The sequence below is a fragment of the Cotesia glomerata genome, linkage group LG5, assembly GCF_020080835.1.
Source record: "Cotesia glomerata isolate CgM1 linkage group LG5, MPM_Cglom_v2.3, whole genome shotgun sequence".
In the NCBI taxonomy this organism is placed as follows: Eukaryota; Metazoa; Arthropoda; class Insecta; order Hymenoptera; family Braconidae; genus Cotesia; species Cotesia glomerata.
In genome coordinates this window covers 27,124,014-27,141,897 of record NC_058162.1, presented here as the reverse complement: position 1 = coordinate 27,141,897, position 17,884 = coordinate 27,124,014, and the positions used below count along the sequence as shown (strand labels likewise).

Sequence of the window (17,884 nt, the reverse complement as noted above, 5' to 3'; positions counted from 1 at the left end):
ATTGAAGATATAAAAGTATCCTTAACAGTTTTTTGATATCTCTTATCTTTGAGCTAAAATCACCTTTTAAAACTTTTCCGGGACGGTCCTTAAAATAAAGAAATTAAAATTGCAATTTTTGGCTTGAGTATTGAAAATACAAAAGTATCCTGATCATTTTTTGATATCTTTTATTATTTAGCAAAAATAATTCAAAAATTTGAAATCACTTTTTGAAACTTTTTAAGGACGGTCCTTAAAATACAGAATTTAAAATTGTGAATCCTGGGTTAAATATTGAAGATACAAAAGTATCCTTATCATTTTTTCCATATCTCTTATTATTTAGCCACAATAATAATTTAAAATTACTTTTTGAAACGTTTTAGGGACGGTCCTTAAAATAAAGAAATTAAATTTCAATTTCTGGGTTAAATACTAAAGATTCAAAAGTATCCTTAACATTTTTTTGTTGTCTCTTATCATTAAGCCATGATAATAATTTAAAAATTTAAAATCACTTTTTACGAAATCAACTTTTTTGAGAACGGTCCTCAAAATGAAAAAATTAAAATTGTAAATTTTGAGTTTAATATTGAATATACGTCAAAATCATAAGAGACATTTTTTGTAGGAAATTAAATTTTTTATCGAAAGTATATCAATCAAAAATTTAAAAAAATTTTCTCATCAAGTTAGGAAACAAAATAACATTAAAACTTAAATTAGCCTTGAATATTGTCGAAAAAATGAGAACATAACCACACAATTATAAAAGTATGCGATAACACCTCTATGAAATTTCCGTAAATTTATTTTCAAAGAGTAAAGTAAAAAGGCAGTGATGAACGACACAAGGCTTAATGAAATATGAAAATTGGACAGCGTGAGGTTATTTTTTATTTCCCGGGCGTAGATAGCTTGTGGTAAAAAATGAGAAAGTGTCGGTAGGTTCTGGTGTCGGTGTCGTTGGTGTCGATGCCGTGACAGAGGAGCCAGCTCGCGGCTCGGGTTAACTTCAGGGCGGGTGGAATAAAAAAGGGTGAAAAAGAGTGTGGGAGGGGGGTGTTCCGTTCGAGTGAGCGGATCGTGATCCCGTCGGGAGAACAAGGACTCGTTGGTGCTGGCCCCGCAGCGGTTGTTACCGAAATTAGTTTAGCTCGCATGCCAATATAAATTGGCGGTAACGCGTACACCGAGCTATTTTTCTCACCCCTTTTCTCTTCCGACCGATATTTTCTTACTCCAGTGTAAAATTTTCCGACCCGGGCCTTTCCCAATTTTTGTTCGAAAATACTTTTAGTTTGTCCTCGATGCGGAAAACTAATTAAAAAAATTTTGAAACCCGATACTGTTGCAGCTCTTTGATTCCGAGAAAAACTAAAGCTTTATCCAGTAATTTTTTAATAAACATTTAGCTTTTATCTTTCTGTTCAGCGCTTCGGATACCAAAATGTCGATCGAGTTTTTTATCGGAGCTTTCAGGGGATAAAATATTTTTTTTTTTTTTTTTTAAATTAAACTAAACAATTATTTTATAGCATTGTTGATTTTTTAGTGTAAAACTGATTTTTTATTCTTTTCCGAATGAAATATTAAAATTATAAAAAAAATTTTAAGGACTGTCCCTAAAATGAAAAAATTAAAATTGTAAATTCTGAGCTAACTATTGAAGATACAAAAAAATTTTTAAGACTTTTTTGTAGCAAATTAAATTTTATGTCGAAAGTATTCTTGTCATTTTTGCGATATCTGCTATTTCCTAGGCGTAATTGATGTTTAAACATTAAACATTAATTTCTTTAAATCAAATTTTGTATAAAATTAATAATTTTTAAACATCCCGGAAAATACTATGAATATTAAAAAAAATCGATAATATACAGATTAGTTGACGTATTTAAAATTACTTTGACAGTTAAAAAAAAGCTCTGTAAATATTTATATTTAATTAAATTAAAATCCTTTCCATCAATTTTCCCGCGAGTGATGAATAATATAAAAACGAAAAAATATTTATATTTAATTAATCTTTTTTAAAAAAAAAAATTCACCACATAATATTTCACAATGAGAATTATTAATAGCCAATGATTTCACGTGTGAGCGGGTTTCACCGGAGCTTTGAAATTAATTAAAAAACGAAATTCGCGATAAATTGGATCCAGTAAAATGTTTTCTCTTTTCATTTTATTTTATTATTATCACACGGTTTTTATCAAAAATCCCTTTCGGTTTGTCTATTATTTTAAAATCATGATACAAACAAGCTTTTAGCATCCAATCACTCGGTAATCTTTTTTTTCACAAAGCACCTGCAATTGTTATTAATTTTTTGTCACTATTGTTTTCATTTTAGTTCACGGGACCACACACAAGTTTCCACGGCTCGGAAAATTTTTATAAATACCAATTAAATTAAATAACCGATTGATGCTACGAACAAATGATAGCTGTAAGAGTTCACTTGCTAATAAAAAAACTATTATTTTTGTGAGAATATACGGGTTATTGGTTGCTATTATAGTAAAAAAAAATATTCATTGACAAAATTGAATACTGTTTACCACAAAATTCAACTTGTGAACTTCTACTTTTATATTTTTAGGTTGAATACTGGAGATTTCTAGTTATTTTTATATCTCTTATTGATTAAGCGTAACTAAATTTAAAAACTCTGATATGAAATTTCGGACTTTTTAGAGACGGTCCTTAAAATGAAGAAATTAAAATTGCAAATATTTGGGTTAAATATTGAGATACAAAAGTATCCTTATCATTATTTTAATATCTTTTAACATTTAGCCAAAATAATAATTTAAAAATTTTAAATCACTTTTTGAAACTTTTTAGGGACGGTCCTTAAAATAAAGAAATTAAAATCGTAATTTCTGAGTTAAATATTAAAGATTCAAAAGTATTTTTATCATTTTTTCAATATATCTTATCATTTAGCCAAAATGATAATTTAAAATGTCTTATTTAAGCTTTTTAGGGACGGTCCTTAAAAAAAAATTAAAATTGCAATTCTTGGGTTAAATATTGAAGATACAAAAGTATCCTTCTCTTATTATTGATATCTTTTATTATTTAGCCAATATAATAATTTAAAAATTTTAAATAACTTTTTTACATTTTTTAGGGACGGTCCTCAAAATAAAGAAATTAAAATTGTAATTTCTGAGTTAAATATTGAAGATTCAAAGGTATTCTTATCATTTTTTCAATATATCTTATCATTTAGCCAAAATGATAATTTAAAATCTCTTATTTAAACTTTTTAGGGACGGTCCTTAAAAAAAAAATTAAAATTGCAATTCTTGGGTTAAATATTGAAGATACAAAAGTATCCTTCTCTTATTATTGATATCTCTTATTATTTAGCCAATATAATAATTTAAAAATTTAAAATAACTTTTTTACATTTTTTAGGGACGGTCCTCAAAATAAAGAAATTAAAATTGTAATTTCTGGGTTAAATATTAAAGATACGAAAAAATCATAAGAAACCTTTTTTTTAGACATTAAAATTTCCTATCGAAAGTATTTTTGTAATTTTTTCGATGACCCTTATCATTAAGCCGTAATTAATTTTAAAAAATTAAATATCACTTCAACGTCACAAATTCTTTCGAAACAAGCCAAAATAATAAACTCAGAAGTCATAAAATGATAAGTAACAGAGTTAAATGACGAAAGACAAAAAGAATGTTATCATAAGAAACTAGATGATGTTCCTGTTGTAAATAGTTTTAAAAAAGTTGCCAAAGCTGCTCGACGAGTGCATTATTGTAGTGATCGGGAGTAAAATGGTAGATAAAATAAATAAATAAGCCAAAAAGGAGGAGAAATAAGATAGCGCTGTATATAGACGTTCACTTAGCAACTGCGTTTCTCGGAAACTTTAACAATCTTTTTAATTGTATTGCTCGGTCAGTGCTGGGTGATAGAAAAGTTCTTAATAGTTCTTCTTCCCGTCGGCGCTCACCGTCTTCTCTTTATTTCCCTCGTTCACTTTTTATTTTAAAAACAGGAAAACCCAACGCTAAACAAAACACCGAAGATAATAAAAAAATCCGGCAACATTAAGTGAGAACACCCTTGTAATTATATTACGCCAGGAACTTTGTTAATATTTAATTTTTATCGGGGAAAATTTTCTTAAAGACAAACAAGCGGATTTTCCAGAGAGAGAAAGAGGGAGTCAAGAGTGAAGAGTTATTTTGTGGACAATTCGCGAATACTCGCATGGTAAATTCTGGGGTTCTATCGATACTCGAATGCCGGAGTCTGTTATTTGATGCGGTCAGCGGTCGGTTCTCATAGAACTCCAATGGATAGAACTCTATCTGCTCGTTACACTTGGATTTAATTCTCTCGATTCTGCTTGGAATAGAAACTGGTGTATTGTTCTGTAATATAAATACACACTTGTTCCACCGGCTGTGATTTGTTACCTTGTTTTCGATGTATGACACTCTTCGAACCCGACTATTCAGTTGGTACTTTCATTCACATTTGCGCTCTCCTACACATCCACATAACACACGTATAAGTTATTCTCTTTCGTTATTTTATTTTTATTTTCCACCCAACTCCAGCACATTTCATTTCCGAAATGCTCGAGCGATAAAAATTGCATCGCTTTTTTCGGATAAAATTCACCGATAAATAATCTCGGAGTCTATTCATGGAAGTACAGATTGAAATTCCAGGGAACAAAGTTAAAATTACTTTAAAATCGAAAAATCACTAATATTTTACCTACGAGATACAATATGAAACTTAAATTGTAATTTTTAGGTCAAAATTCAACCTACGGAAAAAAAAAGAAGATACTTTTTTTTATAGAAAATTAAATTTCCCATCTAAAATGTTCTTATCAGTTCTTTGATGTCTCTAACCATTCGCTCATAGTTAATAATTAAGAATTTAAAATCATTTTTTACAAAATTAGCTTTTTTAGGGACGGTCCTCAAAATCAAGAGATTAAAATTGTAATTTCTGGGTTAGATATTGAAGATACAAAAGTATCCTTATCATTTCTTTGATATCTTCTATCATTTAGCTATAATAATAATTTAAACATTTTGAATCACTTATTTAAACTTTTTAGGGACGGTCCTTGAAATTAAAAATTAAAGTGGCAATTTCTGGGTTCAATATTGAAAATACAGAGGTATCCTCATCATTTTTTTTTTTTTATACCTTTTATCATTTTACCAAAATATTAGTTTTTAAATCACTTATTTAAACCTTTCTAGGGACAGTCCTCAAAATTAGCAATGAAAATTGCAATTTCTCGATCAAATATTGAAGATATAAAAGTATCCTTATTATTTTTTTAATATCTCTTGTCATTCAGCCATGATAATAATTTAAAAATTTAAAATCATTTTTTACAAAATCAGCCTTTTTAGGGATGGTCCCCAAAATGAAGAAATTAAAATTGAAATTTCTCGGTTGAATATGAAAAATTATTTTGATATATCCAAAAATAAACCCCCAAAATGAATATTATATTATAATTAATAAAAAATTTATTAGTTTTTACAGATATAATCCATTTCGAGTGATAGCCAATGAGAATAGCAGTGAGCGAGTTTCCCAGCAAGCCGTTAGTCCTGCGTCATTCGTTAGATGATTAATCGTTTAATTAGCGGGAATGTTACGGTCCATGGTTCGACCGCGACACTTCCCTGGAGCCCCTGCCTCTCCCTCAGTCGCTTTTCCGCCCTCGATTTCCACCCTCGGTGGATTCCAAATGGATAAAATTGTAAAGAAAAAACAAATTATTTAAACAATAAAATTCAATTGACTGTCCCGGTTGAGTTAAAGAGAGACAAAGTGTTTTAAATTTTTAAAAGTATTGGTTAAACTCTTGACTACGACGCTAACGGCGGTTTTATGTACATTTATTTCTCAAACATTCCAAATAACCGCGATTGTGGATCGGCTATCGAGGGCCGCGTACACATTTAGCTTTGTATTGCTCGTGTGGTGCAAGAATTAAAATCAACAGAACAATTCCGACCTTTAGTTCAATAAATTCGGTACAATTTCATCAGTTAAAATGGAAATTTCATGCTTTGACAATTTTTACGTTTATGTTAAAGCAATACAATTAAATTATTCTTTTCTGGTTGATCATTTTTTTAAATCTACAATATTTAACCCAAAAATTGCAATTTCATCCTTAGCCTATTTTCGGGACTAGTCCCCAAAATCCTTAAAAAATAATTCTAGGTTTGAATAAGGTTTCAAAGCTGGTCATTAATGACCCGGGTTGATATTAATAAACAGTAAGATTTGAATTTTTCCTTAGAATTAGTTAAAGTTTAAGCAGATCGCGTGATAGCGTCTCATAAATTAAAAACTCGAGTCGTAATTTCCTTAGAAGACGGCAAGTGTAGAAGCAGGAATATTTTTGAGGCAACTTTGGAGCGGTATAAAGGCTTCGGATGAATATTTAATGGCGGAAACGATTCTAACATGCGTTTGTCTATTACATGAAAGCATCTAGATTCTAGAAGCATGTCATTATCCTATTACTTATGTAAACATAACGAGCAGTCACGAATACTAGCGGAGGGTATAGTAAGTGGATCCCAAACATTTGTTGTCCTATTATCTATTGTACTTAATATTTATATTGTAGTAACAGAATAATGATTTAGTTGTTGGTTGTGTACCGTGTTGGGCGCCATTTCGAGGATAAAGAATGAGGAAAGCACAGCTCTCGTTCATGCGAAACCAGAAATAATAGCATTAGGAAGACCCTCAAGGACCAGACCAGACATCAGACATCAGACATGCTGAGACTAAAACCCACCAAGTGTCGTTTATGCTTTTTCCCTTCGTTTGTACTCCCGACGCTCCCAGACGCTCTCGTCGTTCAAGCTACCCCTGCTTTTATCAAAGTCTTTTTAATACTTCATGTTCAGACTCTAAGTCCTCTGTTTCACTCTTTAATTATTTAATTAATGGAGTAACGGATTTGTGACTTTCAAAATATGATGTTAAGTGTTCTTATTAATTATATTTATGTGCGTTCATAACTATCCAAGCATAATTATGGAGTTTTTGTGAGAGAAGAGAAAAAATTTTAAAATTCAACTTTTTAGGGACGGTCCGAAATGGGGTAAAATTAAAATTACAATTTCTGGGTTAAATATTAAAGATAAAAAATTGCAAGAGACCTTTTTTATGGAAAATTGAAATTCCTATCGAAAGTATTCTTGGCATTTTTTTGATATCTCTTATAGTTTAGAAGTAATTAAAGTTTTAAACTCTGACTCAAATCTCGGAATTTTGAGGATGATCCGCAAAGTCAAGAATTAAAATTGTAATTTCTGGGTTAAATATTGAAGATACAAAAGTATCCTTATCATTTTTTCAATATCTTATTATGTAGCAAAAATATTTGAAAAATTTTAAATCACTTTTTGAAACTTTTTAGGGACGGTCCCTAAAATGAAGAAATCAAAATTGTAATTTATGGGTTAGATATTGAAGATATAAAAGTATCCTTATCATTTTTTAAGTCTCTCATCATTTAACCAAAATAATAATTTAAAAATATAAAATCACCTTTTGAAACTTTTTAGGGACGGTCCTCAAAATTAAGAAATTGCAATTTCTGGGTTAAATATTAAAGACACAAAAAAATTCTTATTATATTTTTGATATCTCTTATCACTCAGCCACAATAATAATTTAAAAATAAAAAATCACTTTTCAAACTTATAGGGACCGTCCGAAAAATTAAGAAATTAAAATTGCAATTTCTGGGTCAAATATTGAAGATACAAAAGTATCCTTATCACTTTTTTGATATCTCTTATCATTAAGCCAAAATAACAATTTAAATTCACTTATTTAAACTTTTTAGGGACGGTCCTTAAAATGAAGAAATCAAAATTTCAATTTCTGGGTTAAATATTAAAGATACAAACGTAACCTTATAATTTTTCGATATTTCTTATCATTAAGCAAAAATAATAATTAAAAAATTTAAAATTTTTTAATTATTTTTAATTTTTTCTATATCTCGAATTTTCTAATGAAATTTTCAAATTTAATTCACGAAGGAATAAAACTGAATAAAACTCGACGTTTCGAATCGTATTTATACCTATACCGTAAAAGTCGATAAAGAACTTGCGTCAGTAGTTCATTTTTATTATAGTCATACCTGAAATAACTTAGAGTCTATATTTATCAGGGGTGATTTAATTAAACTAGTTGTAAAGATTTAGTATTTAAAATAAATCGGGACAATAGAATCGGGATTGAAGAGAGAAATACGAGAAAGAATAAAGTTTGGAGTGTCGAGCGGAGATAAAAAAGCAACTCCGGACTGAATAACTTGAATGTAAAAGTGTGGGAGGGAGTCTTAGAAGAGCCACCGTGTGCCAGGTACCATTCAACACGACAGGGTATCTATCTCGCATCCTTAGATTCCATCAGGGTTCTATTTCTCCGCCCGTTCCCCGGTTCCGAGGACTCAAGGACGGTATAGTATATTTTTCTGGATCTGTAAATCCGATTGGACGGCAGATCTATACCGTGTACCGTCTAGCGTGTAGAGGTAAAGGTCTATAAGTATAAAATAGTGCTCGTATTGGAGTTCTCCTCAGTATTTTCATACCTTTTCATTGCATGAAACCGAGACTAGTCTCTTTCTATCTTATACAATATATATAGAATATACCGACAAGATTTATATACTACGTACTACATATTGGAAACTACACCTACACACTCGTTTCTATTTATCTGTGGATCCTACAACTCATATATCTATTTTATTTCTACCCTTGTCATCAATTTCAGCCCCCGTCCAAAATGTCCCTCACCATTTTCGGTGATTTAAATTATTTATTTTCATGATACTCCTTATCATTGCTGTCGTATTTATTTCAAAGACCTTCTGGACTTTTAAGGACTTTTTGCGGTTTTTCAAGATTTTTAATTTGTCTTTCATTGCTCTAGAAATTTTTTCATATTAAGGACCGTCCCTAAAAAGTTACAAAAAGTGATTTTAAATTATTATTAGGGCTAAATGATAAGAGACATCAAAAAAATAAGGATACTTTTGTATCTGCAATATTCAACCCAGGAATTGCAATTTTAATTTCTTCATTTTCAGGACCGTCCCTAAATAGTTTAAATAAGTGATTTTACATTATTTTTTCGGCTACATGGTAAGATACTGTTGTATCTTCAATAGTTAACCCAAAATTTACAATTTCAATTTCTTCATTTTGAGGGCCGTCCCTAAAAAGGCTGATTTTTCTTAGAATGATATTCAATTTTCAAAAATTAATCACGCCTAAATAATGAGAAATATTAAATAAATGATAACACTTTCGATAGAGAATTAAATTTCCTATAAAACAGGTGTTTTATAATTTTTTGATCTCGTATTATTTAGCCAAAATTGATGATTTGATGATTAAAAATTAGAACAGCGTAAAACTTTTGTAAATGAGCCAAAGGGATGTGAAAGTTGTAATTTAAAAGCAGCAAAGTCGAACTTTTCGGTGTAAATTCAGCGCTTCAAAGAGCTATTAAATACTGCGAAATGGAATAATGTAAATAAAGTGTAATTCTACAAGAGTAACTGGAATAATAAAGCCGGTAATAAGCTTTAATGTAAGTCCATAATGAGCTTAAGCTTATCTTCAGTGTAACTAATTTTTGTTAACAAATTACCGGAGCTATAAAAATTCATAGCATCAAAAGGATGTCATGTGAAGTGTTTCGGCGCCGATAAACAGTGGAAGGGGTGAAGGAGTCGTTAACATTAGGGGTAAGAAAGAACGACTATCAATCCACGTCTCAGCATAGCTGCTTCTCGATATAACTTCTGACTCTAGGGGTGAAGTAGACGCAAGAGGGCTGCAGAAGATTAAGATAGCGCATATGAGAGTGTGTGAGTGCAGAAAGGTTGAGTGAATCCCGGGAGGGTGGTTCTTCCCCTTGCGATTTCTTCCGAGGAATAATCGAGAAGTTATTTTGCACTCCGCGTATTCGCGCATCTTTATCGCCTCTACTAACCTGCTTTAAGATGCATGCACGTTACATCTTTACATACTTTAAAGGCGATCGATGGGAAATTTTATTCACATCTGGGTCACAAAGTATAGAGATATTTCAATTTCGGAAACAAAGGTAGTTTTTAGCTTAGTAGTAAGAGATATTGAAAAAATGATGAGTACTTTCGATAGGAAATTCAATTTCCTACAAAAAAGGTCTCTTATGATTTTTTTCGTATCTTCAATATTTAACTCAGAATTTACAATTTTAATTTCTTCATTTTAAGGACCGTCCCTAAAAAATTTTAAAAAAGTGGTTTTAAATTAATATTTTGGCTAAATGATAAGAGATATCAAAAAATGATAAGGATACTTTTGTATGTTTAATATTTAACCCAGAAATTGAAATTTTAATTTCTTCATTTTGAGAACCGTCCCTAAAAAATTTTAAAAAAGTGATTAAAAATTTTTAAATTATTATTTTGGCTGAATGATAAGAGATATCGAGAAAATTATAAGGATACTTTTGTATCGCCAATATTTAACCCACAATTTGCAATTTTAATTTCTTTATTTTAAGGACAGTCCCTAAAAAGTTTAAAAAAGCGATTTAAAATTAATATTTTGGCTAAATGATAAGAGATATCAAAAAAATGATAAGAGTACTTTTGTTTTTTCAATATTTAACCCAAAAATTGCAATTTCAATTTCTTCATTTCAAGGACCGTCCCTAAAAAGTTTAAATAGTCATTTCAAATTTGTAAGTTATTACTATGGTTGAATGATAAGAGATATCAAAAAAATTATAAGGGGACTTTTATATCTTAAATATTTAACTCAGAATTTGCAATTTTAATTTTTTAATTTTAAGGACATTCCCTAAAAAGTCCGAGAGTTGATGACGAACTTCAAACTTCAATTACGTCTAAACGATAGGAGATATCAAAAAAATGATTCAGATGTTTTTGATAGGAAATTAAATTTCCTATAAAATAAATCTATTTATTTTTTCGTATTTTTGATATTTAACGCAGAAATTGCAATTATAATATTATAAAATTGAATTGTATGAAAAATAGCGTTAGATTTTATAAAATTTTTCTAAAAACTTTTCACTCAATATTCAAAAATAATTTTTGTTAAAAAAATCCTATTGAATCACGCCTGAGAAAGCGTACCTCAAAGTTTATTCATTCATTTGCCGTTCTCAAAAAGCGTGTGTAGTAAAAAGGAAAAAAAGGTAAGGGAAAGATAAGGGAAAGGACGGCGAGCGAAGAAAAAGCGGTAGGAAAAAGGTCCAGAGAAGCAGCACGCGGTACTCGTGATGCTTGAAAACGAATTTAGCGGTATACGTTCCAGTCGAAAAAAGGAAGTTTAGGAGGAAAAAAGAACCTACTCGTGGAAAGTTTATCGTGGAAAAATTATGCCAGCGTACTTTTCTCTCGAGCGAACAAAATAAACCGAAAAGACCTGGCTGGGAGAAGGGAGTCCCTCCAAAGGAGTTTAAGAGGAATGAGAGGGTCTATGCTAAGAACAAGGAGGAAAAATACGGAAGGAGGTGGGTCGGATCCACCCGTTCTTACTCTTATGAAATCGCAACTGGAAAACTCGAGTCTACTAGTGTAGCAGAACTTGTCTCACACTTACTTCTATTCTGCTCTGGCATCCTTTTTATCCCCGAACTTTTTCCTCCTCGTTCACCCTCGTCCTTTCCTTTGTTTTATTCCTTCTTGTAGTTACGTATTTCAGTCCCGACCTACGTATGTGATGATACAACGCAACTTTTAAAAATACTTATTCTTTTATTTTATTCCATTTTATCCTTAATGCTATTTTATTGTTCTGTTGTCGAGTTTGTAAATAAATACATACAAACTTTTACTTTTTATAATGCTACCTTTCTATTTATATGTTATATTTGTATACTATCGACTGGATTTGGTCATTGTTTTGTTAATAAGAGAGTGATTGTTTTTTAGAATTTATAAAATCAGAAACATTTTTTTATAAATTTATTTTTTTTTTATTATTATAAGGTAAAGTACCGACTAGTTGAACAGATTTCAAAGTAAAACTTATTTAACCCTATTTTTAAAATATGAAGACGTAATTATTAGTTCAAATTAGTGATTTTTATGAAAATATAAACAGTTTTGAATTGATTACCAAAATAACAAAGATAATTGATTATTTATATTTTGACAACGTTTTTAAAATAGACTATCAAAGGAGTAGTAGTTGAACAATCAATTCTGACAAGCCTTGGTAGTTGAACACTCCGGGAGCAGTAGTTGAACTAATAAAATATATGCCAATAGGCACACCAAAAATTTTAAACGGTTTATTGAAATATCAAAAGAAATATAACATATTATTGAATAATATTAAAAATAATACTGTGAATATTTGATATATTCATTTAAAAATGACGAATATTTGTATTTAATTTTTAATTACATTTTTCATGAATGACAAAGCAAATTTTCAATTATAAATCAAAAAAACTCTATTCAAAACGTTCAATAATTTTTAACTACACTAATTTTTACTCATAAAACTTATTTAAATTGCAGTAATTAATACAAATCACAATGCTGATCACTAGTTTATAAACCTATAAGAGGTTATAGTGCTTTTAAAATTATACGGCCTCAGCCTATTCAGGTTATGGGTACCGCTTTGAAGATTTCGAGGTATAGTTGAACGCTAAAATTTAATATAAAAATTATAGTTTATGTCTTCGCAAAAAATTAATGTTATTTAGAAAAGACTATTTCATTAAATGGTACAATTTTTTTTACTTAAAATGATGATGTACCGTTTTTTTTTTTACTGATTGTTCGGTTTACGATTTAGTACCTTTTTCATGAAAAAAAATAGCATCTATCGGCGATTCTCGACATGTCAACTTTTAAGTTAGTAAAAATATAATTGTTTTGATTTATAATTGAAAAAATTTACAGGAATCAATTACTGTATCATTTAATAATTATAATATGTTTATATTATTCATAATAAATTTACGGATTTTGTATTATAACAATTCGAAAAGTCTGTTCAAGTACTGGTCCCATTTTTATAAGTGTTCAAGTACTGGGTACTTTACCTTAGATAAATTTAATATTTTTTTAGAAACTTGAAATTTTCAATTTTACATCGCGCTTACGTAAATTTGCACGAATTACGGTGAATAGGCTCTAAAAGTCTCGATAAATTTATTTTTAATGATTATTATTAACCAATTGAATTTTTTTTGCATTCTCTATAAGGTTTTTAGACCAAATAAATGATTAGTTAATATTTACAACGGAAATTTTACTAAAAAAATAATCTATCCTGCAAAACAATTATTTTTACAATTGAATTTCTCAATTAAAAATCACAGGAACAAAATAAAATGATGAAATATCGAGTGTAAATATCCAATTGTCAGTCTTCTCTTGTTCCTTGACAATAGAGCTGCGTATTGTTCCCCACAATAAATTATCCTCGAAACATTACGCATTTCCCGGCATTTCTATTATTTCCCAAACAATTAAACCACTAGTTCGGTTATCTTTATAAAATTTTCTTTAAATAGCAACAAAATCTCGGGTCCAATTAGGTGTAATCACTTTCAGCTGAAATAAACACTGTTGTGAGGCAATGATTGGTAGGAAAAACGATGCGTGGGAGCAATTCAAACAAGTAGCGCAATTTCAACTGTGAATAAATGTTAAGCCAGAAATTAAACTAAATGTTACTGTGTGTATACAAATATAAATATATATATAGTGTAGTGGGCAAAAAGAAAAATCGTTTGAACGGCCATGTTGTACGGGGATGGAAGACAAAAATAAAATAGACAGAGATTGAACGCAGCATGAATACTGAATCCGTTTGTTTTACGGCCAAAAATAAAGCTACCTCGTAAAACTGTTGCTTTTCGTTATTGTTTATTATACAATACATAAATATTTACTGTTGATTATTAAATTTATTTTCAATATACAAATTAATTATTTTTTTCAATTAAAATCCTTGGAAAAATTTTTTTAATTTGTAAAAAAAAATATTCTTTAAATTTGTTATTTTCTTTTAATAAATAATATTGATAAATAAATTCATTTTTTAAGATGAAAATTATTTTTTTCCACAGCTGGTAGATTTAATAGTGACTCCAAAAACTAGGATTGTAAATACGGGTAAATTAAATAGTCTATTAAAGTAATTAATTAACACTACAATTTAGATCTCGTAGATTTAAATATCACTAAAATAATTTATAAAATAAATGCAACAGTTTAATTTCATTAAATAAGAGAAAGTGAGCATTTTTGGGCTTGACCGATCGTTAGATATCCTAATTAAACCTTAATTAATAACCTTTCAGATGCAGCTTACTAAACATTCAACAAGTTTATCTTATTAAATAGTTATTGCCCAAAAAAACACAAAGTCCCAATTTTTGTCGAATTTTTAACCATTCAAATTGCTGTAACTCCTAAACTAATTAATTTACAAAAATATATAAATATCTAAATTGACGCTTCTTTAATAAGCTTTCAGATGAAATTAACAGAAATTTTCTAAGACATCGCGTTAAATAGTTATTGCACGGAAAAACAGTAAAAGTTAAAATTATCGGGATTTTTTAATAATTAATAATTGCTGTAATTTGTAAACAAATCGACCGAATTAGCTGACCTTCGAACCTCGAAAACCCTCTAAAGAATGAGTATGTTACGTTTAATTGAGATCCGTTTAGAATTGCGGGTGTTATAGAAGAGACGGCCGGTTAAATCGTAATATAAAAATTTTCCAAAAATTCCGTCATGAAAACAAGTGCAAAAAATTAATATAAAATCTAGTAAAAAATTTTTTCTACAATTCAATAAATGAATAAATAATAAACCCGTAAAATGCGATTGAAGAGTATATAAAAAAGAAGATTTGAAAAGCACTATCTCTTTCATTTATTTTAAAAAAAAAGCAAACGTGTGTTTATATTTTAGTTTTTATTTTTCCGATTTCTTGCGTTTATTTTTTCACTCGGGTCGAATCTCCGGGGTGCAATCGTGGTCTGGCGAATGGTTAGAAGGTGTACCTTATTACAAGTTCGATTTCAAGCGTGTTACGAGGTTCTTCCCTCCTGCTAAGAGATCTAGATAGTAAATGGTTAGCTCGCCAATCGAGAAACATCCACCGCCCTTGTACTCATTTATTTTTATATTTTTACTTTTTTATCCACTTACATTTTCACCCGAGGGATCTCCGGGTAATTTTAAAAACCCTTATAGATATCTGGGTTAGAAAATAAACAAAGAACCTAATCATTTTTCGGCGCTGCATCGATGATGCTCGTGTAATTCAACCAACAAGGCCTAATGGAAAAAATGATGCGAACAATGCTTGGACGGATATTTAAAAGTTTTTACACGGAGTTTTATCTCGCCTGTCATTAAAAGCTCCAACTTTTAGGCGCTTTTTAGTTGTTGTTGTTGTTCGAGCTCTTGCAGTCATTCTTCTGATTGCTCCAAGCTTTTGTATTCAATTGGGACGGAAAGCTCTTGTGATTAGTTTGTGATGATTACGCTTTGACAAACGGGGTGTCATTAAAACCAAGAATTTTTAGATTTTAGCTTTTAGCTTGTAATTGTTTACAAAAATATTCTATTGAGTTATTTTTAGAAATTTTTTATAACTTCAATTTTTTGACCTATTTTCAAAATTCTTTTATTTACGGCTTAATGATAAGGAATATCAAAAAATGAAAGAATGATTTCAATAGGAAATTTAATTTCCTACAAAAAAGGTCTCTTACAATTTTTTCGTATCTTCAATATTTAACCCAGAAATTGCAATTTTAATTTCTTAATTTTAAGGACCGTCCCTTAAAAGTTAAAAAAGTTATTTAAATTTTTTAAATTATTATTTTGGCTAAATGAAAAGATATCAAAAAATAATAAAGATACTTTCGTATCTTCAATAATTAATCCAGAAATTGCAATTTTAATTTCTTTATTTTGGGGACCGTCCCTAAAAGTTTAAATAAGTGATTTTAAATTATTATAGCTAAATAATAAAAGATATATAAAAAGTGATAAGGATACTTTTGTATCTTCATTATTTAACCCAGAAATTGCAATTTTAATTTCTTTATTTTAAGGACCGTTCCTAAATTATTTCAAAAGGTGATTTTAAGTTTTCAAATTATTATTATGGCTTAATAAATAAGAGATATAAAAAATTTGACACTTTTGTATCTTTAATATTTAATCCAAAATTTTAATGTCTTTATTTTAAGAACCGTCCCTAAAAAGTTTAAAAAAGTGATTTAAAATTTTGAAATTATTATTTTTGCTGAATGATAAGAGATATCAAAAATATGACAATGATTTTTTTCTATCTTTAATATTCAGAATTTACAATTTTTATTTCTTTATTTTGCGGACCGTCCGTAAAATTCAGATTTGATGCCAGAGTTTAAAACTTTAATTATTCCTAAACTATTAGAGATATCAAAAAAATGCCAAAAATACTTTCGATAGCAAATTAAACTTTCTACCAAAAAGATCTCACAATTTTTTTATATCTTCAATATTTAGCCCAGAAATTTTACCATTTTAGTATCTTTGTTCCGTACTTTGTTCCTAAAAAGTTTCAATGGCAAATTGTGTTTAAGTTTTTGGTTTCTTTGTCATATTTCGGGCAAATATCGAAGAAATCCAAAAAGCATAAGCAGATAAAAGTACACCGATGATTGTAGATCTCAAAAGAAACTAAGGAAGATCTCCGTGAAAGTTTAAAGCTTAGGTAATCCGTATTGTTTCTGGTGTCCTATAAATCCCGTTGGCCCGAGCGTTTGGTTCCATTTCCGTAGCTGGTGTTCGGCGGTGTCCATCCCTTCAGGCACTCGAGATTCCCCACAATCACTTGAACTCCCTTTGCATCCCTCCGTTCTGGGTTTCCTAGTAACCCATCGACTTTCTCAGGGATGGTGGCGTATTCTCGGTTCGCTCCGTAAATCTCGAGGCAGCTGTGCTTTACGGCACACACGCACCAGCACAGTTACAGAAGTGTTCTATAGAGTTGAGTACAGCGAGATCGAGCAGTAGGAGTTACTACTACCCCGAATAGAAGTCGGAGTTGGAGTTGGTTGATATGTCTGCCGCGCCCTTTTTACCTTACACTCAACTCGGCTCACATACACTCCGGTTCACTTCACTCTACCTCTCTCCCGCTTTTTCCTTTATTTTTTGCTCTCGTTGCTCAGCTCAATCTGCAAGAGAACAAGTGAAGAGCTTCTCTGTGCGTGCTGACGTGCCGGAGAAATAAAACTCAAAGAAATAAAATATATAAAAAGAGAACAAACGTTAACATGAAAGAGGAGAGAACGGACTAGGCTGGAGATGAAAATCCACAATGAAAAATTTTTTCTTTTCATCATGTGTTGAATCCGACTCGGCACTTATCATCACTTTACTTATCTTTTATTTTTGCTCTTGTTCCAGATCGAGGATGCCATGCTGATGTTCGACAAGCAGACCAGCAGGCACAGGGGTGAGTGCTAAAAATTTTATTTCTTCTTTATTGTGCTTGCTGTTTTATTTAGAAAAATTCCCACTAAAATCAAACCGTAAAAGCAGAAGAATTTAAACCCATCCAAAGTTGCATAATTTATAGGAATGTAAAACGTAGTAGGGGGAACTGAACGGATTCCTATTTTACCATCTGGCGCGATGGGTAGAGATTGAAAATGACGTGTAAGACAATCGTCGAATGAATGTAAATGGTAAATGAAAGAGCAAAGTGAATTTCCTGGACGGAAAATTCATTGAAATCGATTGGATGGAGCAGAAGCCCAACAAGTCAAGGGAAATTGT

The 17,884-nt window shown here is 30.1% G+C and overlaps 1 protein-coding gene across 6 annotated transcripts in view; it reads left to right on the top strand.

Moving 5' to 3' along the window:
- LOC123264899 (RNA-binding protein Musashi homolog Rbp6) overlaps nucleotides 1–17,884 on the top strand; it is a 348,561-nt gene that overhangs the window by 260,102 nt on the left and 70,575 nt on the right. For all 6 annotated transcript variants that reach the window (XM_044728425.1, XM_044728424.1, XM_044728423.1 and 3 more), the window contains one exon: nucleotides 17,513–17,561. In XM_044728425.1, the coding sequence (XP_044584360.1) occupies nucleotides 17,513–17,561 (49 nt within the window). The remainder of the gene's footprint in view (nucleotides 1–17,512; nucleotides 17,562–17,884) is intronic.